The 24509-nt window shown below is 42.5% G+C and overlaps 1 protein-coding gene across 1 annotated transcript in view; it reads left to right on the top strand.

Moving 5' to 3' along the window:
* The window catches only part of MCU (mitochondrial calcium uniporter), a 41449-nt gene that overhangs the window by 2580 nt on the left and 14360 nt on the right, over positions 1-24509 (top strand). Inside the window, exons 2-3 of the mRNA XM_056850503.1 lie at positions 17485-17554; positions 21274-21444. Coding sequence (XP_056706481.1) covers positions 17485-17554; positions 21274-21444 — 241 coding nt within the window. The remainder of the gene's footprint in view (positions 1-17484; positions 17555-21273; positions 21445-24509) is intronic.

The following is a 24509-nucleotide window of genomic DNA, read 5'->3' as shown; positions in this document are numbered from 1 at the left end:
GGGCTTAGACTGGAGTAACTCGCCTTAGGAATTCACTGCCTGTTAACTAACAGTGGGCTATGCCATGTTGGGAAGGAGTGAAAGAATGAACAAAATCATTGAAAAGTACAGAGAAAATCGCATGGATATAACTGTGTGCGAATGAGTAGATTAGCTTGATGATGAATTATTAGAAAAAAGAAGTAAGGAGTCTTCAGTCTGTGCCCCATCTTAATTTACAGCCCATTCCTGACCTCCGAGGACGAAAGTCCTTTGGAGGCCAAAAAGGAGCTGCGCTGGCGTTGGGACCCCTGCACTGGTGCCTGTGCCGCTTGTGCCATGCAGAGTGCCCCAACGCTGGTGGGAGGCCTGGACGCTGGTGTCCTGGCACTGCCATGGCAGCGTTGCCCAGGGACACCTGCTGGGCCTTCTGCCAGCATCTCACTGGCACAAAGCCCTGCGCCGGGGAGCATTCCCAGGGCATGCCAGGGGCAGAGCTGTCAGCAGGCAGCTTCCGGTCCCCTTTTGGCTGGGCACGCCAGTGGGGAGAACCGCGTTGCTGCGCCTGCTTTTTTGTAGGCACAGCCTCGCTGTTTTCAGTGGGGCTTAAATGCCCCATTTTAAAAATAAAAAGCCGCCAAAAGGCTTTTTAAAGCCTTTCGGTGGCTGGGAAACAGCTTTGGAGGTGCCGCAGCCGCCCTGTCCGTGGCAGCTGAAAGGTCAGGAATGGGCAGCTATTTCTTCTCCATAAAGAACATGCACTTTTTTCTTTTTCATATGTACCTTGGATAATAGTTTAAATAAATAAAGGATAGTGCGGAGGAGGTGATAGTGATTCGTGCAAATTCCATAAAAACATCGAGGATTTACATTGGCTCTGGATTCTCTTAAATCTCCTACTCGTCACCTTGCATGGTCTGCTTACCCTTCTCTCTCTGTGTGTGAGTGTGTGTGTGTGTATGTGTGTGGCTTTGGACAAGTCTCTGTTAACCACAGTTCCCCTTCTGTAGATGGAAGAGAAAGCGTAATCTGCCTTTCAGGAGAAGGGGTGGATGCTTTTGAGCGCCCCGAAAATGGCTTTCTTGTCGAAAGCTGTTGTAAGGATTTGTAAGGACTCCTGTTCCTGCTATTCTGGTACTCCTGTTTTCAAACTATACCTGGTCTTGCATCGAAACAGTCAGAAGGCTTTCTTTCTTCGCATCAGGCTGCCATGTATTTGGGAGCTTATGAAAGAGGGGGACTGCTGGGATGACATTACAGCCTGTTGAGGGTTGTAAAATTATGACCCGTCACATGAGTCAGTTTCCATTTCAGTTTTATGTGGCTGTTCTTGCAGCACTTCTGTCTGACCTTTGTAGCTTTACTGCAGTAATGAGGTATTTTCTCTTCAACTTCAGGGGAATAGTATGAAAACAAAAGGAATTAGGGTGACATACCAGGAAAGGACTGGTGTGTGTGTGTGCGGTGTCTATGGGAACAGCACTTAATTATTCCTCTGGCGGTGATAGCAGAATTGCCACCTATGTGAAAATCAGAGATACACATTTTCTAATGGTGCAAAGTTTTATAGTAGCAAATAGGCTAAATTCTTGTAAAATGTAATATTCTGCTTTCAGTGCTTGAGTTGTGATGAATGCTTATGGCTTCCTATAATATAGATCAGTCTTACGTTGTTGTTTTTTATGATTGTTCAAGTGGGAACCCACAAGAACTTTATGGAGATTACTTCATTTTACACTGTATCCCTTTCCCACACTAATTCATCCTTCTCTCCTCCTGGCAATCCCCTTATCCCCTCCCTTTTCCCTCCTTTCTTCTCTTCTTTCCACTCACTAATCAACCTTTTGCTTCCCCCCCCCTTCAGCATTATTTATTATTTACTTTATATATATCCCACTTTTCTCTCCAGTGGGGACCCAAAGTAACTTAGATTATTCTCCTCCCCTCCATTTTATCCTCACTACGACCCTGTGAGTTAGATTAGGTTGAGAGAGGGTGACTGGCCCAAAGTCACCCAGCAAGCTTCCATGACAGAGTGGGGTTTCAAACCCGGGTTTCCCAGATCCCAGCCTAACCACCACACACACACTGGCTTTCAGTTTTCCCTCCTTTCCTCCTCCTTCCAGCCTCTACTTGGTAAAAGCCTGGCCAAGTGGCAAACGTTGCGTGGTAGCAAGTTGGCCAGGTGAGTTGTGTGGTGGCCCCTGCTGGGCCTGGTCAGGCCAAGTTGTGCAGGCACTGCCACCAGGCCCAGCTGAGTTACATGGCATCAAGTTGTAGCCATTGCCGCATCAGAGTGGATCGTGCAAATGGCATGGTTGCAGGCTGCTTGTGGTTGTTCCTGGCCCTGGCAGGTCTTCCCTCCAGGGCAGGAGAGAGGGGAGCAGGGCTAGACTGAGAATTCAAAATAACCCTGGAAAGTCCTTGCCTAGGGTTGCCATCCTCCAGTTGGTGGCTGGAGATCTCCAGCTATTACAAGTGATCTCCGGAAGACAGAGATCAATTCACCTGGAGGAAAATGGCTGCTTTGGAAGGTGGACTCTATGGCATTATACCCCATTGAAGCCCTTTCCCTCTCCCAGCCTTGCCCTCCTCAGGCTCCACCCTTAAAATCTCCAGGCATTTCCCAACCTGGAGCTGGTAACCTCAGGTTTGCCCCCTTCCCCCTTCCTTTTACAGATATCAACCAAGGTTTGTAGGCTAATAATATTTTGTGGTTGCCTTGCGGCCCCCACAATGCACAGCCACTGCTTTATTTTGCTGGATTTTAATCCCACCAAAATATTTTATTTCAGATTTTTCAGTAAATTTAGGGCTTCTCTCTCAAGTGTAGAAAGATCTGTCATCTCTATCCATGGCTTGAGTCTTTGGCTTTACGAATCCATAGACGGGGCCATGTTAAGAATTAGATACATTGATTGTGTTGTCTTTGTGAGCTGCCTCAAGCAAATCCCTGGGGCAGGCAACAGATGCGTTTTCTAAATAAATACATGGTACTACTGAAGCTTTTATTGAGATAACTGGTATTACTTTAAATCGGGTGGGGAACATCAGACCCGGGGCCCCTCTAAGGCCCGCGAAATCATTTGGTCTGGCCCTTCGTGGGTCCTGGCAGATCTCCAGATCAGAATGATCTAAGACTGGTGATCCGCCCCCTCCCACAGACAGGAATAGCCTCTATTCAAGGCAGATGTGAGTTTGTTTTGCCAAGAAAAGTTGGAGACCAAGGGGTCTGGAGACCAAGTCCTATGAGAAAAGGTTGAAGGAGCTGGGTATGTTTAGCCTGAAGAGGAGAAGACTGAGAGGGGATATGATAACCATCTTCAAGTATTTGAAGGGCTGTCATACAGAGGATGGTGCCAAGTTGTTTTCTGTTGACTCAGAGGGTCAGACCAGAACCAGCAGGTTGAAATTAAATCAAAAGAGTTTCCGTCTAGACATTAAGAAGAATTTTCTAACAGTTAGAGCAGTTCCTCAGTGGAACAGGCTCCCTCGGGAGGTAGTGAGCTCTCCTTCCCTGGAGGTTTTTAAGAGGAGATTAGATGGGCGTCTGTCAGAAATGCTGATTCTGTGACCTTAGGCAGATGATGAGAGGGAAGGCATCTTGGCCAACTTCTGGTCACTGGGGGTGTGGGGGGAAGTAGTTGTGAGTTTCCTGCATTGTGCAGAGGGTTGGACTAGATGACCCTGGTGGTCCCCTCCAACTCTATGATTCTAACTAGTGCTATCTACAAGTGTAGGGATGTAGAAGAAAATGAACTAATGTTTCCGCTATATCTGCACCTGTATCTCCCTAACTGATCAATTCAGGCCAGTGGGAGCCAGGACCAAGAGGATTAAAGTGTGCCTGGATTAGGGTTGCCAACCTCCAGGTTGTGGCCGGAGATCTCACACTATTACAACTGATCTCCAGCTGACAGAGATCAGTTCCCCTGGAGAAAATGGCCACTTTGGCCATTGGACTCTATTGCCTTGAAGTCCCTCCCCTCCCCAAACCCCTCCCTCCTCAACTTCCACCCCAAAAACCTCCCGCTGGTGGTGAAGAGGGACCTGCCAGCCCTAGCCTGGATCCTCTCTCTTCTTTGATGTCTGGTCATCTGATCTCTTTGATTATTCTACGAAGATCTCTGGATTTCATGTGGATTTAATCAGAGTAAATGGCACTCCAGGGAAAAACATATTCCAGAGTTTTGTGTTTTGTTTTGGTTTTTGCCCAGTAATTCTGCTCTCTAAGGCAGGAACAGGGTTGCTGTGAAGACTGATAGTTGAAGTAGTCAAGTGAGTGTGCATGCACTATAGTAGCAATCAGTCATCAATTGCATGATTACATTGTGCAGACTCTAATAGAAGAATTCAATTGCTTTGATTTTTTGTTTCAACATATCAAGATTAATAGCTTAAACTTTATTACAAAGACTACCTTGTAATGACGGTACCTTATTCTCCAATTCATTGAATCTCAAGCCGTTGACTACTTGTTCCTTCTGTTTATCATTTCACAATAATAAAAATGGCACAATGGTTTTTTAGAACCATCACTTTGACTTTGTAGTTAGTTATAAGCTCTTCTGGAAGGCACCGTAGCATCTTTCTGCAGCAACAAAACTGAAATGCATTCTTCAAAGAGGAAATTTCATTTTTTTCTAAGATAGTACTTTTATTGTAATTTCATTGTGCAACTATTTCTTCTGGGAGGTAAATATAGCTGTATAAATCAAATAGTCTCCCAATCCTTCTGTAATGTATTAGGTCAATGGTGACCCCCAAATCTCATTTCCACAGAAACACGCAACTGGGTTCTCATTCTACCCAAATCTAATTTAGGCAGAAGAAGAACCCAGCTGTGTGTTTCTGTGGAAGATGTAAATATATCAGCCCATTCCTGAAAGCTGCGATGGCTGGAGATGGCATAGCTAGGCGCTGCCGCTGCGTCTCCAATGAGGATTCACAGCATCTACGCAGGGAAAAAAGGGTTTTTTATTTTAAAAAACCCAAAATGGGGGGAAAGTCCCCATAGCAAACAGCGATTCTGCGTCACCAAAAAAGGTGGTGCAGCAATGCCATTGCGTTAGGGGGCGTTCCCAGGCCAAAGGGGGTTAGGAAGCCACCTAACGGCAGCTCTGCCCCATAACGCCCTGAGAATGCCTCCCGGGATGCCAGCGCAGGGACTTGAGCTTTGAATATATGACTTGACTATCTACAGTGTTCACTGGTCTTCCTTTTACATTTCTGCTGCTGCCAGTAGCATTCTGAGCTCTGGCCAGAAGCTCTGGTAACTGACTACAGAGCGGAGGAAGAAAGAAGCCAACAATGTTAATGGGTCATATGCCCTAACAAATACCTTTCAAAGGAAATATGCTTAAATATCAAGCATGTCTGGAGAGGCAGCATGCATACTTCCTAAATAAAGTTAATTCTTGTAGAACACCCAATGATCGCAGGCTTTGAGATGAATTGGAAAACGGCAGGGGGGGGATGTAATTGTTAAACCTCATTGGTTGCCAGAGAACTACGAATGAATAATAGTCTTTCCCAGGCCTTGACAGATTTTCTTTATCTAGGAGCTAGAGTCACTCCTAAGACTTTAGTTTTTTTAATTTTAATTATCACATTTTCTAATTACACAAAACCTAATCCTCGTGTCTTTACAGGTTCTCATAACTTTATTAATTCTGTAGCATACATTTTGTGGTATACAAATAACACGGGAACCTAGGCTTGTTTGTTTTTGCCATCAAACTGCAGCCCACTTATGGCTGCATTCAGAGATGGTTTGCCATTGCCTGGCTCTGCGTAGTGACCGTGATATTCCTTAGTGGTCTCCCATCCAAGTACTAACCAGGGCTGACCCTGTTTAGCTTCCAAGATCTGGTGAGATCAGGCTATCCTGTGCTATCTAGGTCAGGTTGTCATACCCGAACAAAAAAGCGAACTTCTAACTTTAACCTGACATCTCCCCAATTTCTTCTAGTCCTGTTGCTTTAAAAAAGTTCAGTTTAGCTGAATATTGGAGCCAGTATAGAAAGCAACTGGTTAAGAAATTAGTTCATCTGCCACTATTTAATTATGTAAATGTTGAAGTATCAACAATCAGTGATAAGAATGTTATGTATGCTTATTTTTGTCATACACTTTACCTTATCCTGATGTGAAATGATAAATCAGCTTTGTACTTCCATTAAAAATTGCCCAAACAAACTGCAATAAAATAATTGAAAACAGGCACCTGGGATTTGTTAAAGTCTGATAGATCCAGGAATTGAGTTTTTTCCTATATCTATAATTTGCCAAAGGAAGATCCAGTAATTTCAACTTTTCCAAGATAATATGGTCCTTAAGAATTGTGTGTGCATTCTAATAGGATGCATTAGGATGATCTCCTTGACCCTTGAAAGATGCCCTTTAAGTAATTATACCTAATCAACCTTGAAATCAATATAGTTCTGGTGATGCTCCATTCTGTCAAAGCAGCTGCTTATTTCTGAGCACTGGTGTATTTTGAAAGGATTGTTTTTACATCAGGCCGATCTTGGCCAGGATAGTTGAAGGGTTTTCCCTAACCAGAGTTCCATAATGCATCCATATAGATGCGGTCAACTTTCATCCAAGTAAGACATTTCTTTATTTCTGGTGGCCAACAGATTGCAGATAGTGAATAACAGAGACACTGATATTACAGATAGTGAATAACAGAGACACTGATATTACATTTTTAATAAGATCCCACATGCCATCTTTCTTTTGGGTTTGTTGTTTCTTTTTTCCTCTTGATTAAGAAGTTACTAAAATCCTGTTCATTATGCTTTAGCGATTACATAGTGTTTAAAAATTTAAAGGTTTTTTTAATAGCCAGAGGAGATGTACCTTGAAATGTTGCTGAACTTTCAATACCGATGCCTTTAGAATTCGTTTCAGTATGGTATGGGCCATAGAAACATGTGTGTGTGTGTGTGTGTGTGTGTTAAGTGCCGTCAAGTCGCTTCCGACTCATGGCGACCCTATGAATGGAAGTCCTCCAAAATGTCCTGTCATTCATAGCCTTGCTCAGATCTTGCAAATTGAAGGCTGTGGCTTCCTTTATTGAGTCAATCCATAGAAACATATGTCCCTTAAATTCGTATCTGAACTATTTGTGGATTAGCACAATGAATTTGTCTCATTAACTTTAATTAATATTAAAGTTTAAGGTGTTTAAAATACTATGCAGTTACTTTGTAGTATGACTATTTTATATTCTATTTTATTGCAGAACAACCACATTTAAAATATAGTAATGGCACCAAATTAAAATAAGGATAAACATTTTAGAATCCAGTGGACAATAGCTGTCTGGGGCCTCCTATTCCCTAACTAGGAAAAATTGGAGCACCCTAATATTTAGGTCATGTATCTTATGATTATGGCATCCCTCGCTGGAATTTTCTGTGCTCTCTGACTCATCTGAAATGAGAATTGTCTTCCCTTGTTATACCACTGAATAAGTGAATTTGCCTTTGATAGAGAGAAATTAGTGTCTCCCCCATTTCAGGAAAACAAGTGATATAAAAGACAAGCCCAATAAATCTTCCCAAACTGTAATTCTGTTAAAATGTGATGTCATGGCACATAAGACGATCCACTATTTTTCATTGCTCAAGTTAACTGGATAGAATTTATGAGTGTGCTACAGCTGAAAATTCTCAGAGCCACGCTCTGTTCTGGAGGTTACTGAAAAGGTACTGCGTGCCCAGTGTTATAGCAGCTGTTGCTCCCAAAATCATGACCGGATGGCTTCTCCACTTGGAGGTTCTATGAAGTTGGCTTATAACACTGGTTCCCAACCAGGGGTCCGTGGACCCCCAGGGGTCCATGAGAACTAAATTAAGGTCCGTGAAACAAAGTTATAAACCCATAATAAATTCATATTTTCAATTAAAAGTTCTCTATTATAAAAAATATATATTCAAATATTATTCTAAGCTTAATGTTTAACTAACAGTTATGATTAAAGTTTATTTTCAAATTCTCAGAATTTTTATTTTGGACCTTGGGGTCCCTGCACTGAACAAAAAAGTCCTAGTGGTCCCTGGTCAAAAAAAGGTTGGGAACCACTGGCTTATAATGAGTCAGACCAAGGTTCTATCTAACCTAGTGCTGGGAGCGTTCCAGTGGCGCAATTCCCAGCACCAGCATCCTGGGAGGCATTCGGGGTGGGCGGGGGGAGAGCTGCCTTTAGGCAGCATCCTAACCTCTTTTGCCTCGGGAATGCCCTCTCAAGTTGCAGTTTAGCCTGCTGTTTTCTCTGGGGGCATTTCAGTTGGCCTGTGATACTTCTGTGCATAGTGACCATGTATTTCTCTACCGTGGCAGATACTAAGTTATCACAATAACATAATCTTCTTGACTTTGCTAATTTAATACGTGCAGCAGAAGAGAAATGCATAGTCCCATTGACATCTGCAGGAATAGAATACAGCCAGATAAAAAATCCCAGTTCAACAATTTCACCCTGAATTTGTTCTTTGACATAGAGGATGGTGCCGAGTCTTTCTCTGGAGGTGGTAAGCTCTCCTTCCCTGGAGGTTTTTAAGCAGAGGCTAGATGGCCATCTGTCAGCAATGCTGATTCTATGACCTTAGGTAGATCGTAAGAGGGCATCTTGGCCAACGTCTGGGCATGGAGTTGGGATCACTAGGGGTGTGGAGGGGAGGTAGTTGTGAATTTCCTGCACTGTGCGGGGGGGTTGGACTAGATGACCCTGGTGGTCACTTCCAACTCTATGATTCTATTTTCTTTTTTGTTATAGAGTGGTGACTTTCAGGTCAGCAGCAGGAGATGTTTATGTTCTGCTAGCTAGCCGCTGAGTGCCATTTTAGGCGTCGGACTTATGTGTGATAATTCTTCATGGAGATTTGTTTTTTCCTGTTCGTACAACCAGAAGGACATTAGCACAGGTGATATTACACTGAGTGAGCTCCTGATGGGTAATGATGCACAGGTACTGGAATTCTGTTAAGTGAGCAGATAAGGTGGCAAAGATGGTGCTGTTACAAGGTCCAATTCTTAGGTTAGTGTCACTGCTGACATATTAGCATCACTGGGGATGCACTACCTTTGCTATAGTAGGCTAATAATGCTAGACGTCTGGAATCTGTTATGAAAAATGGGTAACTTAATTCTCCATGGAACTAAGAACCCTAGAGGAAAACTTTTTAGGGCACTTCACAGGATGAGTCTGTCTGTCTGTCTGTCTGTCTCTCTCTCTCTCTCTCTCTCCCTCCCTCTCTCCCTCTCTCCCTCTCCCTCTCCCTCTCTCTCTCCCTCCCCCTCTCTCTCTCCCTCTCTCCCTCCCCCTCTCTCCCTCTCCCTCTCCCCCCCCCCGCAATAGTGGATATAAGGGAATACCAGGCACTAGGGTTGCCAGGTCCCTCGTAGCCACCAGCAGGAGGTTTTGGGGGCAGAGCCTGGGGAGGGGAGGGACTTTAATGCCAGAGTCCAATGGCCAAAGCGGCCATTTTCTCCAGGTGGAGAAATTTCTATCGGCTGGAGATCAGTTGTAATAGCAGAAGATCTTCTGCTACTACCTGGAGGTTGACAACCCTACCAAGCACCCACCCCTTGCACACTTTTTTATTTAGCAGGACCTTCGACCCCTCAAGTCAACAACTGCTCGTTTGTTCCACTCAGTTGAATTCAACTCAACTAGGGGTAAAATGGATAACTGGACAGCTCAGTCATCCAAGAGTGAGTCCCAGGCAATTAAAGGTGATAAGAGATGTTGAAAGTATGCTATATTTTAAATAAGAAGTGTTGTTTTAGGAATACTGTGATTTATCAGAAGCATCTTAATGAAATGTATGCATGCATAGAGTTACAGTTTGAGGATCAAATGGAATCATCATAGAGCCAGATATCAAAAACAAGTCACTCTATGCCCAAGTGGCTGGGGTATGAACTCAGGGGTATGTGCTTAAGGACTTACTCAGGTTGTTCCATGATTAAAAAAAAAATTCTGTCATTTGGTTTGTAGACAATTCTATCCTAGGAATAAGAGGACATGTATATGTACAGCTCAGCATTCTCTGCTTGCGTGAATTTTCAACCCCTTTCTTTCGTAAGAGAAAGGAAAAACTGCTGCAGCCATTGCAGTGAGCATGTTTTCCTCCCTAACCAGTGCTCAAAAGGTGCGAGAACTGTTTAAATTCTTAATACCAGCGCATTGTCACATGCTAGTTCTTAATGGGAATAGCTCTACAGAAAACTACCTTGAATAAAGTTGAAAAAGCAAAGGACCTTTAGCCTGCGTAGTCCTTCATATTTTTTAGCTGCTTTATGTCAATGTGGCTTAATAATTGCTCATCACATTTGCATTCCTGAAAACCTCTACGTTATTTGTTAAAAGACACACCCTGGGATCTGATTTCTAAAGACGGGTGGAAAGCACAAAAGAAGAAACCTAAACCGAGAGGAGGCATGCAGTGTAGCCCACTGCACCACACTCGGAGGTATGGAGACTGCTTTAGGAAAGCTTGCAGCAAATCCTGTAGTGTTCCTGGGATTGTGGCCAACAGGTTTTGAGGTACTTGTGCGTCTGAGCCAAAAATGGATTTTTTGCTTCACAAGTGCAGAGCTAGAAGCAAGATTTGTCTTTTCAGCGATCGACAGCTAATTGGTTCTACGTCAGCTCAGATGTGACAGAATTCGTAGGGACTTCAGGCACTTCGCAGCAAAATATTTTTAATTTTTCGTTGAAACATTTAAATGTTCCCATTTAAATGTTCCCATTAAAACATTAGGTGCCAAGCCTCTCCAGAGTGCCAATATTTGCCTGATTATCTGCACATGTTTTAGTCCAGATGACAGAGAAATGAAAGGATGAATTACCCCCCCTCCTCCAGAACAGGTGTATGTTTCAGAATGTTCATTCCTTGACCTCCAATTCCAGCTTCATGATAATGCTCATAAGTCTTTGGGCAAAAACGCATGGTCGCTTTATCCTCCTTTAATCCCTGTTTTAGCCAGGATCAAACGCACATTAGGTGAAATGCATGCGTTCGATCCTGGCTGAATCCTGGCTGAAACAGGGTTTAAAGGAGGATAAAGCGACCATGCGTTTTCGCCCTGTGTTTCCTTTCAGTTCTCTGTCATCAGGTGTCTTCGATTCAAACCTGGATGTAATTATTCTGTATTGCTTCCTGGACTAATGCTGGAAGGTTCTGGTTATTAGCCAGACGTCATCGAATGATTGGTTGTGTAATATAATCAATGGAGTCTGGAATGAGCATTGAGGCTTATTGGGTTCAAAACTTCATTATTCTTCTGCAGTCTTGGACAGCATGTGTTATGTTCTCTACCTTTTAAGATCAGAATGTAAAATCACTCTACACCCTTCAGGCTGAAGAGGATTGATGCTTTCATAAGCTGGAGTCTGCTTTTGTCTGGCATTGAAGGGTGAGAAGAGAACAAGGAGAAGTACTGAAGGGTTGTGAATTCATTTATCTTTACTGTTTTTAGTCACTGCGCTATTAAGTTTGTTTATCTGATATCCATTAACAGATATGATACTGTGCTTGATTTCACTCATTTAACATAATAATTGGAGCCGTATTGTAAGCCTTACATAGTCACAAACCTGTAGGACTAGAATTTACCTGAAGGTCATCTAGTTTACAACCCTCAGGGTTGAAGTACACAGCGTGGTATAGTGGTTAACAGCGGTGGACTCTAATCTGGTGAACCGGGTTGGTTTTCCCACTCCTACACATGAAGCCTGCTGGGCGACCTTGGACTAGTTCTCTCTGAACTCTCTCAGCCCCACCTACCTCACAAGGTGTCTGTTGTGGGGAGAGGAAGGGAAGGAGATTGTAGGCCGGTTTGAGTCTCCTTAAAAAGGTAGAGAAAGTTGGCATATAAAAAACAACTTTTCTCCCTCTTCTTCTTAATCACATATGCTGGCCAAATCAGATTCTGCACTGTATCAGAGAATGGTTTTGAGGCCAAAGAGTACACTGAGTTAGAGAAGCCCAGAAGATTCAGACAAAGTGTCCTTGCTGTGCTTTGAGTCCTTCAGTATGTTTCTGTGATAATCTGTTGGTTCCAGTGATGTTTATCCTAGTCCTTTCTTAAGTCAGAGCCAAAGAATCAGTTTGGAGAGTATCCAAGTTAGTATGTAGTGGCCCTGGTTTTGTGAGTGTATGTGTGTTCTTGCTCTGAGGAGGAGGACATCTTGCAACTCTGAGTGATTCCCACTGGCCGCTCAGGGAGACAGGAAACGAAATTCCGGGCAACCCGTGGGAATCACCCAATGTTGCAAGATGCCCTCCTTACCTCAGAGCAGAAGGAACCTTCATGGTAAGTAATCCAAGGTTCGTTTTACTTTCATTCCATTATGCAACTCAAGCATAATGGAATTTCCTTAGCATGATTGATAAGATGCAGCATGATTGATAAGATGCTGGGGATAAAGAAAGGGGGGGTTGTCATACTAATTGCATGGACCATTGGATCTGATCTGGCACAGCAGTTCCTACACACATTTAGCATTGCCACACCTAGGGTGGAAGAAGTACCCTTTTTATGTTGTCGATTAGTGAAGAAAATTAGATCTGTAAGTTTCTTAGAACCTTTGAGGTGGAGAAGAAGAAGAGTTGGTTTTTATAGGCTGATTTTCTCTATCTTTAAGGAGAATCAAACCAGCTTACAATCTCCTTCTCTTCCTCTCCCCACAACAGACACCTTGTTAGGTAGGTGAGGCTGAGAGAGCTCTAAGAGAACGGTGACTTGCCCAAGGTCATCCAGCTGGTTTCATGTGTAGGAGTGGGGAAACCAACTCGGTTCACCAGATTAGAGTCCACCATTCACGTGGGGGAATCAAACCCTTCTCCAGGTTAGAGTCCACCACACTTAACCACTGCACCATGCCGGCTATAATAATAATAATAAGTTTCCAGGTCAGCGTGGCTTGTTTCCAGGCAATCTCCCATGTAGGTGCCTTAGGCTGAATTTACACATGCATATTTTTCAGCCTTTCTGCTACTGGTATGCAAGTGTGAAGATCAGGGAATTCTAAAAGTACTTAATACTGGATTTCTGAATGAATTTACCATGCAAAACAGTTGATTTATACTCTCCTGCTTTGTACAATGTTGATGTGATTTTGGTCTTAGAATATCTTACTTGCTTAGAATATCTTACTTGCTTAGTCACAACAGTAGAACTGTATAATGTGCCTTGAATGTTAATACTTGCCCAACCAAAAAAAATGTGTGAAAAAGTGGGGAAAACCCTTTCCTAACTCCAGTAACAGGCCTTACTGACGGTACGTAGCATTTGTTCCAGGAAAGAAAAGTATAAATCAGATCCATTCAGAAAATCATAATTCCAGAACTGACTTGATGATAAAGACATGTGACAGTGGTCATTCATGCATGGGAGTTTTACCTGAGGTTTGCTGCTCGCTGGACCCACACTTTCCTGTTGGGAATCTATGCACCAGCAGTCTCCAAGCTCAAATCAAGTCCCTGCCCCTTTAAATGCTGCTGTTTAATTGGCTTACTTGTAGTGCTCACTGTGAGAGAACACCCCCCCCGAAACCTAATTGCCACATAAAAAAGCATTTTAAGAATAACAACAACAGCAAAAAGCAATCTGAAAAGGGGGGGGAATCCAAGCCTCGGTTTTAAAAAGCATTTATTGTGCTCAGAAAGAGCTCCGAGGAAGCAGGAAGTATTTGAATCCCCGCCTCTGGACATGCTGCGTTGTAATTGGCTGTGAGCAAAACGACGCTTGCGTGTCCCGCACTTTGCCTTCTGCATGGGGATTTCACCCAGGCTTTGCTCAGGGAACATAGAAGAATTGGGTCAACAGGGGAATGGGAAGACCCAGACATCGTGAGGGCCGGAAGCAAGATCATCACCAGTGGACGGAAAACTCATGCATAACTCCAAGGAACAGCTGAGATGGACAGGGGGCGAATGTGAGTGAAAGTACCCATGCATAAATGACCAGTCACAGCTTCTCGGTTACACCAGAACTTTTCAAATGCTTTTCAGTTAGTGGCCAAGCAGCTGTGTGCTGGCCACATGATAAAGTATAGCCTTTCTGTCCGTACCGGCGTTTTATGCAAAGCAGGCGTCACAGCCTCAGTCTAGCTTAAGACTATATGAAGCTAGGCAGAGTGTGAATTAATGATCCTGTCTCCCTGCTTCTATAGGCAAACATATGCAACTGAGGGGAAGCTCTAGGCCAGTTAGTCAGGATAACAGCTGCAGAGCTGTAGAGTCCAGTTAGGTAGTTTCAGACAGACAAGGAAGGGTTTTTTCCTTAATCTGTGAGTGTGGCAATGACAGTTAATGGGAACATCAAATAATTGGGTAGAATGGGGGTGTCTTAGCATAAGTGTTAATCAGATGAAGTAGAATTTTTTAATTGTTTCAGAGGGTTGAATGGAATCTATTCGTTTGCAGAGAAGAGTGTGTTAACCTACCATCTAGTGCTGCTCAAAAATTGAAACCTGTTCAAAGCAGTTGAAAAGGGGGATCTGTGCCATTTCTGGTCCTTAGGGCTGGGGGCTTAGGGTACCATTCCATTTCTTTGGGTGGGCCCAGAAACATCCCACTTCTTTTTCCTTTCCTTTCCTTTTATCCCTTAGAAGCTCCTTGATCAATTGATCTTGAGCAGCATATATCTAGTGTTGGAGGGATATAATGACTGAAACAAATCTTGCCACTGACAATGTAGCCTTGGGGTCCCTATCGCTTAGTAAAAACACTTCTTTTTCCAGTGGATAAAAATAATCCCAGGATGGAGAGGGCTCATGGTAGTAGTGTAAAGAAATCACTAAGGCAACGTTTCATGCTTGCTGAGATCTAGACAACTGGAAAGAGGCTCTGCTGAGTTGGAGGGAAATTGCTATCATACTGCCCTTGTGCAAATCTGTGGTGAGACCACACTTGGAATACTGTGTTTAGTTCTGGTCACCACACCTAAAAAAGGATATTGCAGAACTTAAGAAGGTGCAGAAAAGAGCAACCAAAATGATCAGGGGTCTAGAGCAACTGTCCTGTGAGGAGCAGTTGAAACACTTAGGGCTGTTCAGCTTAGAAAGAAGGCGGCTAAGGGGAGACATGGCAGAGGTCTATAAAATTATGCATGGTTTGGAGAGAGTGGACAGGGAGAAGCTTTTCTCCCTCTCATAATACAAGAATGCGGGGCCATCTGCTGAAGCTGGGGGGTAAGAGATTTAAAACTGATAAAAGGAAGTATTTCTACACACAACACATAGTTAAATTGTGGGACTCGCTGCCCCAGGATGTGGTGATGGCTGCCAACTCGGAATGCTTTAAGAGGGGAGTGGACATGTTCATGGTGGATAGGGCTATCCATGGCTATTAGTCAAAATGAATACTAGTCACAATGCATGCTTATTCTTTACAGTTATCAGAGGAGCATGCCCATTGTATTAGGTGCTATGGAACACAGGCAGGATGCTGCTGCAGTCATTTTGTTTGTGGGCTTCCTAGAAGCACCTGCTTGGCCACTGTGTGAACAGACTGCTGGACTCGATGGGCCTTGGTCTGATCCAGCATGTCTTGTCTTGTGTTCTTAAATGGGCAAGGCTAGACTGGAATAACCTGGGCCTCTATTCCATCCAGGCTTGCCCAGGCCCAAGCTCTTTTTGGACCTGGGTCTAGGACAGAGGCACTGCAGAGGCAGGCTCTTAGGGAGTGAGAGCTTCCTCTTGCAACAACGGGCAGCCACAGAAAAAGGCACCTTCAAGAACCCACCTCTGCAGTGCCCGTCTGCCTCTACCAACTCTGTAGACAACTTTGGCATGGGCAAGAGGTTCTACCTGCCTTGCCGAAACCATGATTGAGAACGTTTTGACAGTAGAGAGGTTTTGAATACTATTTAACTTAATAGATTGTGGGTTTCTATATTTGGTATTTCTCCCCCACACCACGACCCTAAGTGCGCTACTTGAAAGGCACACTTTTGAGTTGATTATAACACAGTGAGGGATGCCGTGTCAGTAAGAAGCACCCTCGACTGCAAGTAAACCAAAATGGAGGGGGGGTATAGTGCCCTTTTCAGGTCCCTATTTATTACCATTTGAAATAGAGCCGTTTGGAAGGCTCCTGTGGCTATTTGCATGATGAGAAAACTTAGATTTCTTTTCTAATTGCAGGAGTAGCCACTATGAGTCCATATTTCAGGGGTTAAATTTATGTGCAAAAAAAGAAGAAGAGAAAAATCTTTCAAAATACTGGCTCTGAGTAAATATCAACTACTGGATTCAGTGGCACCCTCTTTCAGCCACTGTAACATCTTTGCCTTTGGAAAAAGTTAGATGTAGATATGGGTTTAACATGTCAGTGCAGACATCTTTTTAAGCAGGTAGTGAAAAACCAATAGAGCTCCATCTTTTTTTTTTGCTTTACACATCAGAAATGTGAGAAGTGCTCGCAGATGACCATTTTTTTAAATCCGCAGTCCTAATTGCCTCATAAACGAGTTCAAGATCACTTTGCAGTTGTAAGCTCTGAACAATTTTGTTAGCTTTTTAAATTTTCTGGAGATTTAGGATCTTGTTGCTGGCAGGAAGGTTTAGCAATGGCTGAATTTGCATTCTGCGACAGTAAAATGGGCAACACGCACCGTAAAGGGGATTTCATCTGAATGTGTTAACTGCGAGATGGGAGATAAACACTTGAATGTCTTGACTCCCTCCCTAGGAATCTAAGGATGCAATTAGGTAATTGTTCTTATCTTCCATGGGCGAAACTAAAATTTATTACCAGATAATTGAAAGCGCTGTTTAATTTCTTGTAAACTCGTTTGCCACGTGTGACTCTGATCAAATGATTTTAGCTCTTTTTGGGAGATAAGTGAGTTGCAAGTATAAACCATTTAAGACAGAAATGAATTTGTGTGATTGATGGATGAGACTAGTTGGAAGCTGAAGAAATCAATACTTCCAACTAGCCCGCCTTTTATGCTTTCCCTAATGTTGTTAATCTTTCAACCCATTGGCACTTCTTATACCACATTAAGCAGTGTGGTTAGTGGTGCTGGCCGATATTCTAAAGAAGTGCAGCGCTTCTGTGTGCTGGTAACCCATTTTCTTAAAGTGCTGCTTAAGTATGTTTTCTGTCCAAATCTTTTTTCAGCCGGTTAATGGACACCCTCCCCCCTCCCTCTTTGTGGATAAGTTTCCATCCCAGGCCAAACTACTGCTTGACTAAAGTGCTGCTTAAAGATTTTTATGACTTTTAAATGATTTCCTTTTTGCTTCTAAATTTGGTGAGGAGGAATTTGTAAGGTGTGACATTTGGCTCGTGAAGAATATCCATACTGAATGACAGATGGCCACAAGAGATGCTGTTCTTGAAAGGTTCTCCTGATTTGCTGTCCCCCCCTGCAGTGGGTAGTAGGATGTGGCTAGATTGGCATCCCGGCATGGGTCATGTGAAATATCCCAGCATTTGCTGTTTTATTAATAAATCTTGCTTGGCTGTGTTCCCCCAGGTGCACCAAAGGCTTCTTCCATGGCAAAGCATGAGAGTGGTCTATTGCAGTACTGTAGTGCCCTCTGATGGTAAGTACCAAAATAAATTTGTTAATAAGATTTCCATCAGAAGAGTGTTCGTTTTGCTTTTTAATCTGTGAGAAAACTCAGTTGTTGGTCTCACATGCCATGACTTATGAATAAAAGCATCGGCAGAAAAAACAAACAAAGCTTGATTCAAAAAGCTGGGGGGAAATTCCTTTTTGCTTCCTTTGGTCTTTCTGCATACAAAATTTCATTTTAACAACCTAGTTTAGGACTAGCTTTTCAAGGCCACTCCTTTATTTGAAGGGCAGTCAGATTATTTCTTGCAGAAACTCAATATCCCAAAGCAATCCTGTATTTACATTTTTTTAAAAAGAAATGTATAATTTCACCCTTACACTTTCTTTACATTTGCAAGTGTGAAACTTGCCTGTCAAATTTTCAACTGATGCATAGAACTGTTTTTGTATCGTCTGCATCTGATCTTAAATGTAACTGGCTCATGTGATCTTAAAAAGGCACTGTTTGGCCTTCTCTGCCATTTATTTGCTGTGTATGTAATCCTAAGAGTCTTCTTTGACATTGTTTGCCAAAATTTCCTTAATTTCATCAACATCCATTTGCCAGTAGTTTGACCTTAGCAGTGATTGTACTTTCTCAGAGTAACTTAACTTCTTTTCCCTCTGTATTTTTTGGTTATCCAACCAAAAGTAGAAATGAGATTACAGATTCCGCTCCTGAGGTTTCAGCAAAATTGTATTCAAACATTGTGTATTATTAAAAGCCAGTGAATAGAAGGTGCAACTGAAAAATTCAAGCCGCCAGAATTAAAAAAAAAATATATCACAGGCTCAAAAGAACAACACAATCCCTGCATCACGTAGTCATAATGTGGCTGTACTCCAGTGTCTGAAATGCTGCTTCGTTATTTGAGCCATTAAAAGATAGGGCCATCTGCCCGGCTTAGTGTGTATGGGTTGTGTGTATGGATTATACGGAGTGAAATGGACTACTGAGTTCCACATTACCATCTTCTCCATCTTAGTGGATTGGCTTACAGTTTGTTCATCCTCATCAAGTCTTTAATAGTTCCCGGAATCCTTTCAGGGGTCTCTCTGCTTCTCTTGGATCGGATGAAAAGGAGAAAAGGTAGTGAGTATATTCAGCACACTGAGAGGCCCTCTTTCTGTATCTCTGGAATGCCTCTTGCAGCAATATAGATGTTGTCATGGGAAACAAACAGAAACCTGAATAACCCCGAAGGAAAACAATTTTTTCACAGCGCCACTTTCTGGATGTAGTCTCATGGGAAAGATGGGATTTCTACAGAGTGGCGAATGGTAGTTCTGAGAGATGTTCCTGAAGGCTACATGGCTGGTGGAGTTAAAAGCCACTGAGAAATCCCGTGGGTTACACTCCACCAACACCCCTCCCCTGGCAAAGATTAAAAATGCTCCTGACTACACTCTACCACGACAACCAAAGCAGTTTCTGGCCCAAATCCAGGCCTGAAGCCAAATGGAAATGGGTCTAGATAACCATCTTTATCCAGGAACCCCTGGAGTTGTTCAGCTAGTACCACCTCAAAGACTTCCCTCCCAAAAAAGAACAATTGATGATTAGCCTGTAATTCCCATGGTCAGTGGAGTCAAGCTATAGATTTTTCATTTAGAAGTCTGTACGCCATCTCCTTGAAGGTACTGGGTGCGTGCTTTCCAGACAGTGATGAACTAAAATGATTGCACTGGATAGTCTCTCATGACTAGCTGCCGCCAGCCAAGGATGGCTTAGGTCAAGAGGACTCACTGTAGGATGGGTATCTCCAGAAGCATATTGGCATTCTAGATGAAATGGGTGTCAGGAATTTGCACCCCTCCTAAAGAATCAGGTTCACTTCTTTGGTGATGTCTCCTTTAGCTAACTGTAGCCACTACAGGAACTATCATTCATACTTTAGTAACTTCTGCATTGCACTGTTATGAGCAGAGAAATCCTTTAAAATCTGTCTCCTCAGGATGCTGTAAACTGTTAGGGCCTGAGCCCACCAATTTCTCCACCCCGCCCCTTTTTTGTTTAGCAAACATTCAGCTGCTGCCCACATTTCAGTGCCTAGTTAGTTCTTATTTGGGTGTATTATTGGAGGAGGTCTTTTTGTTAATCTACAAAGTCTTGTTTTTCTGCATATCTGGAGTGTCCCCCAAGTAAGTAGAGATCCCTCCCTTTCCTGTATGTTGGCCGGAAGTCCTGCGTTTGCTATTCCTGCTTTTGTTATTCCTTTTACTTTCCCCTAGATTTAACAGCCACTGGCTATCCATCAACCACTTCACACTTTAAAAAGGGGAAATGAAATTTAATTTTTCCTTGACGCTATAAAGAGAAAAGTTGCTACATCTCTCAACGCAATTGACCGATCTGTTTGATAGCAGATAACGCAGTATCCGCCTCTCAGAAAGTGTCTTTAGCTGTTTTATCCAGGGAGTGGCTTTTGTTATTCACACAGCTGGATATAATGGTGTGGCTATTAACGCTTATCATATTTGCTGTAAGCTGCTCTTGGCCCTTCATGGGGAAGCAGGATGTTAATATTTTAAATAAAATGTAGATGTGAGGGTAACATTCTGCCTTAGAACACTGATATTGAAGGGCAGAGTATAAGTTCAATAAAGGTAAATGTGTTCTTGTTGTCTTGGCTTACTGAACAGACACCTGAAATCTCTTTTCGCTGCTCGCTCATGCATTTTTCAGTATGCCCATCATCCTCCCTAAAATGCTTAGATGGACTGGAGGCTCAAGCTGTCCTTTCACACTAGGTTTGTAGTATAAAGACACCATAAACAACTCTAGAAGCTGAATACTTTGATCAGTGAGAAGATTTCTTTTTAAAAACTGCAGCTGTTCAGCCAGATGGTTGGAAGTTGTTGGCTTTTGGTCTGAGGAGTCACTGTGTGTTTTGGCACTAAAAGGAAGAGATTTCCTACCAAAGACAAAAGGTTGAAGTCACCTTCCCTAGTAGGTAAGAATTTTAAGTAGCATCATTTAAAAACATCAAATGCAAACAAAACATCTCTTGATAAGGAAAGATCAGAGTTTTAATGCTAATTTTCTGTGCTTTATAGATTAGTGATTTTGTGTATTAAGGCAGCCTTTGCTTTCTCGCTTTAACTTCATCAGTCCCAATCTTTTAGTTCCCCTAATGAGCCCCAGAACCAATTACTAGGGAGCTAAAACATATCTAGTGGTGTGCACAAAAAACTATTTTCCATGCTGGAAACTAGTGTTTGCTGTACTAATGAAAATTTCATCAACTGTTTGAAGCATTTTCTGTTTAAAGTGCATGAGTGGTTTTTGTGGTAGTTGATAATTAGGGAGGGTCGTGAGGGAGAGTAAAAATCTTTTCCTTTTCTCTGGAGATAAGCAGGTATTCAGCCTAATAAGTCTCTCTTTGAGACCGTGGTCAGGCAAGACAGTCTTGAAGTTCCAGGGAGAGGAGAGGCTTTCACTTGCTACCCAAGACTTTGTTGAAAATGGTGACCCTATCAACATGGTTTCAAAAGAAGCCTACTCTGGTGTACTCCCCAGACCAAGCCAGTGTTTTATAGTTCAGCTTTAGCCTTGTTGAGGATGTGGTGGAATCTACCCTCTAAGCAGACTAGGATCCCTCCTGTTTCATACATTCAGAAAATCATGCTCCATGTTCTTCTGTTTTAAAAGCCATCATATATGGAACAAAGTCTGTCTTGGCTGACTGCTTTCTTTCTGCCTAGATGTAACAGTGGTTTATCAAAACGGGTTACCTGTGATATCTGTGAATCTTCCATCCCGCCGTGAGCGTTGCCAGTTTACACTTAAGCCTATCTCAGACTCCGTTGGAGTGTTCTTACGACAGCTACAGGCAGAGGACCGGGGAATCGACCGAGTTGCCATCTACTCACCAGGTGCTGTTTAGTATTACTAACACAATGAAATGCCTTCAATACAAAGTGAAATTCCGCCCGTTAACTATCATTATGACACCATTCGTTATGTTAATAAAAGTAAAGCCAAGTCATTCCTCATCATGGCATCTATGCCATTTCAAGTTAAAAGTATTGTGCTCATCTTGTGAATGAGAGCAGATGTTGAGATGGAAGAAGAGGATAAAATTCAGTTTTGGAAAGCTGTGACCTTTTCAGGTACTTCTAAATAGGCATGCTTCGGATTGGGGCAAGCCTAGAGATCGTGGTGCTTTAGTCACTACAACTTGTTGCTGGTTAATTTGGGGGGGGGGATTAGTAAATGTGTTCTTTCTGATCTTGGACTGCTTTTTACCTGAATTGATTATAATTTTAAGCATTAGGAAGTCATTTTCGTCTCACTACAGCTGAAATATCGGTTAAAGTTTCTACCAGTGAAGAGTTCCATGCATTTGAAATGTTTGCTTACAACTAGACCTACAGAAGTTAATTCAGAGCAATAAGCTACTTTGCTTTGTGGAGAATGCGAGAACTTGAGCTTCTCAAATAGTGGACTGAAGACGCCTAATTTATTTCAATATTCTTATAGAATATGCATGCAGCTCTCTCTTTCTTTAGCCTGATACTGATGGCCTTGGTGATTGAACTTAAGGCACTTAGGAGATGAGATTGGGAAGGGGGGAATTATCCATTTTATTCTTCATCAGTGCAAACTGGATTAGAGCCGTGGTAGTGCCATTACCACCCAAGAAATCCCAGTAAGAGGGCATTTTCCCAGTATAATACTAGAAGAGATAGTCCCAGATCCACCTGAGCTAGGTGGTTGAGGGATGGATCAGTCTCTGGCCCCTCTGAATGAGTTTAGTGAAGCTTATTCCTCTCGGAGGTTTCAGGACTGGATAAAGACTAAAAAACAGACAATGTGTTGCATGGCTGTGCACCTCTGTTTCTGGAATTGCATGGGGGTGCTTCTTCATTTGGGCTAATGACAACTGAGGGGGGTCGCTCTCTATTTCCTTCTATATCACAGTTCAACAGTAATATTCCCAGTTAAGTATCCAATTTGGTGATGGGGCAGATTTGCTTATTTGGTGCCTTGCATGTGGGAAAGCCTGATTTTCCATCAGAGGAAAAGTGACAGGTTAGCAGATATTTCTTTGCCTGTTCTAGGCTTTCCCAAGTTATCCATTATACTAAAAGGGGTACTCTGCCTCCTTACCCCAGCAGGGGATCTGATTACCCGTTCCAGCAAATTAATTTGTATTATTTTAGCATCAGAAAAACTCCCATTCATAGCTGAAGCCTGGACATGGTTGGCAGAGAATGAAGGCACATGTTATATTCAAAAAATAAAAGTGTTATAAAAGGAAGATCAGAAATGTACATGGCATTTTGAAAGTAGTAAGCATAAAAATAACAGAGTTTTAAATACAGAGAGAGCCAGCATGGTGTAGTGGTTAAAAATGGTGGTTTGGAGCGGCGGACTCTGATCTGGGGAACCAGGCTTGATCCCCCACTCCTTCACATGAGCAGCGGAGGCTAATCTGGTGAACTGGGTTGGTTTCCACACTCCTGTACATGAAGCCAGCTGTGTGACCTTGGGCTAGTCACAGTTCTTAGAACCCTCTCACCCCAGAGTGTCGGTTGTGGGGAAGGGAAGGTGATTGTGAGCCAATTTTATTCTTCCTTAAGTGGTAGAGAAAGTCAGCATATAAAAACCAACTCTTCTTCTTCTTCAAAATACAAACATTTCTACGTTGAGTGTGGCAAGATCAATCCAGTCAGGGCTCTAAGAAGGTTAATTGGTAGTTAGATAATTTCCAAAATGGTCTCAGCCATGTGATTTTCGCCAACCTGAATAAGAAGCAAGACGTTCAGCCACAGCGGACAAGGGGCTCCCTAGGGAGCTCCAGCCACATCCATTCAGGACACAACAATAGCCCCTCTTTCTACACACAACTAGTTCACTCCTATGAGCTACAGAACAAAATTTATGAATTCAGGTCAATGGAAACCTTAGTTTGAACTGACTGGTTGGAGAGCCAGTGATAGAGTTAAGACAGCCCATCACAAGGAATAAGGCACACAGAGGTAATTTCAATAAGTGTCTGTGAATCAATTTGATGAGCAGATGTTAATGGCTAGTTTGGTTAAAGGATATTGGCAGAGGTTAACAATCCCTCCAGCATATTTAATACCTTGCTAGGAAGAGCTTTTTAAATTGTCATACATCAGACATTTCACATCAGTAGACAAGGTTTTATGTATACAAAGAAGATAAACTTTTTTGGCCTAGTCTCAAAATGGAGTTTGGAGCAAACTTAAAATTACAGGTTGAGTATCACTTATCCGAAAATCCATTATCCAAAATTATCAATAATCCAAAACGTTTTGATCACCCACAAAGGATAATAAAATGGCAAATGTGCAGGCCAGTTGCGCTAACAGCAGGTTCCCCAAGATGCCCCACATGCATAAATTACTGAAAATATTGTATAAAATTACCTTCAGGCTATGTGCATAAGGTGTATATAAAGCATAAATAAATTTCGTGTTTAGATTTGGGTCCCATCTTCAAGTTATCTCATTATGTATATGCAAATATTCCAAAATCCAAAACACCCACAAAGGGTAATAAAATGGCAAGCGTGCTGGTTGCGCCAGTGGCAGGTTCCCCACAATGCCCCACATGCATAAAATTATTAAAAATATTATATGAAATTATCTTCAGGTTTTGTGTATAAGGTGTATATAAAACATAAACGAATTTCATGTCCCATCCCCAAGATACTCATTATGTAATCAAATATTCCATAATCCAAATAAATCTGAAATCTGAAACGCTTCTGGTCCCAAGCATTTTGGATAAGAAATATTCAAACTGAACCATAAACGGCAAAAATTTTAAATTACTAGTTATCCCTACACCTCCCCCTTAGCTCTTTCTTCAGGCAGAGTTTACTTCTGTTTCCTTGCCATCCACAGGTGAAAAACTGGAGGAGTGGTTCAGATCTCTACTTTGAACCATATCACCTTGTTCTGGAAAT

The sequence above is a fragment of the Euleptes europaea genome, chromosome 5 (genome assembly GCF_029931775.1).
Source record: "Euleptes europaea isolate rEulEur1 chromosome 5, rEulEur1.hap1, whole genome shotgun sequence".
NCBI classification, from domain to species: Eukaryota; Metazoa; Chordata; class Lepidosauria; order Squamata; family Sphaerodactylidae; genus Euleptes; species Euleptes europaea.
This window is presented reverse-complemented; position numbering and strand designations above follow the sequence as displayed.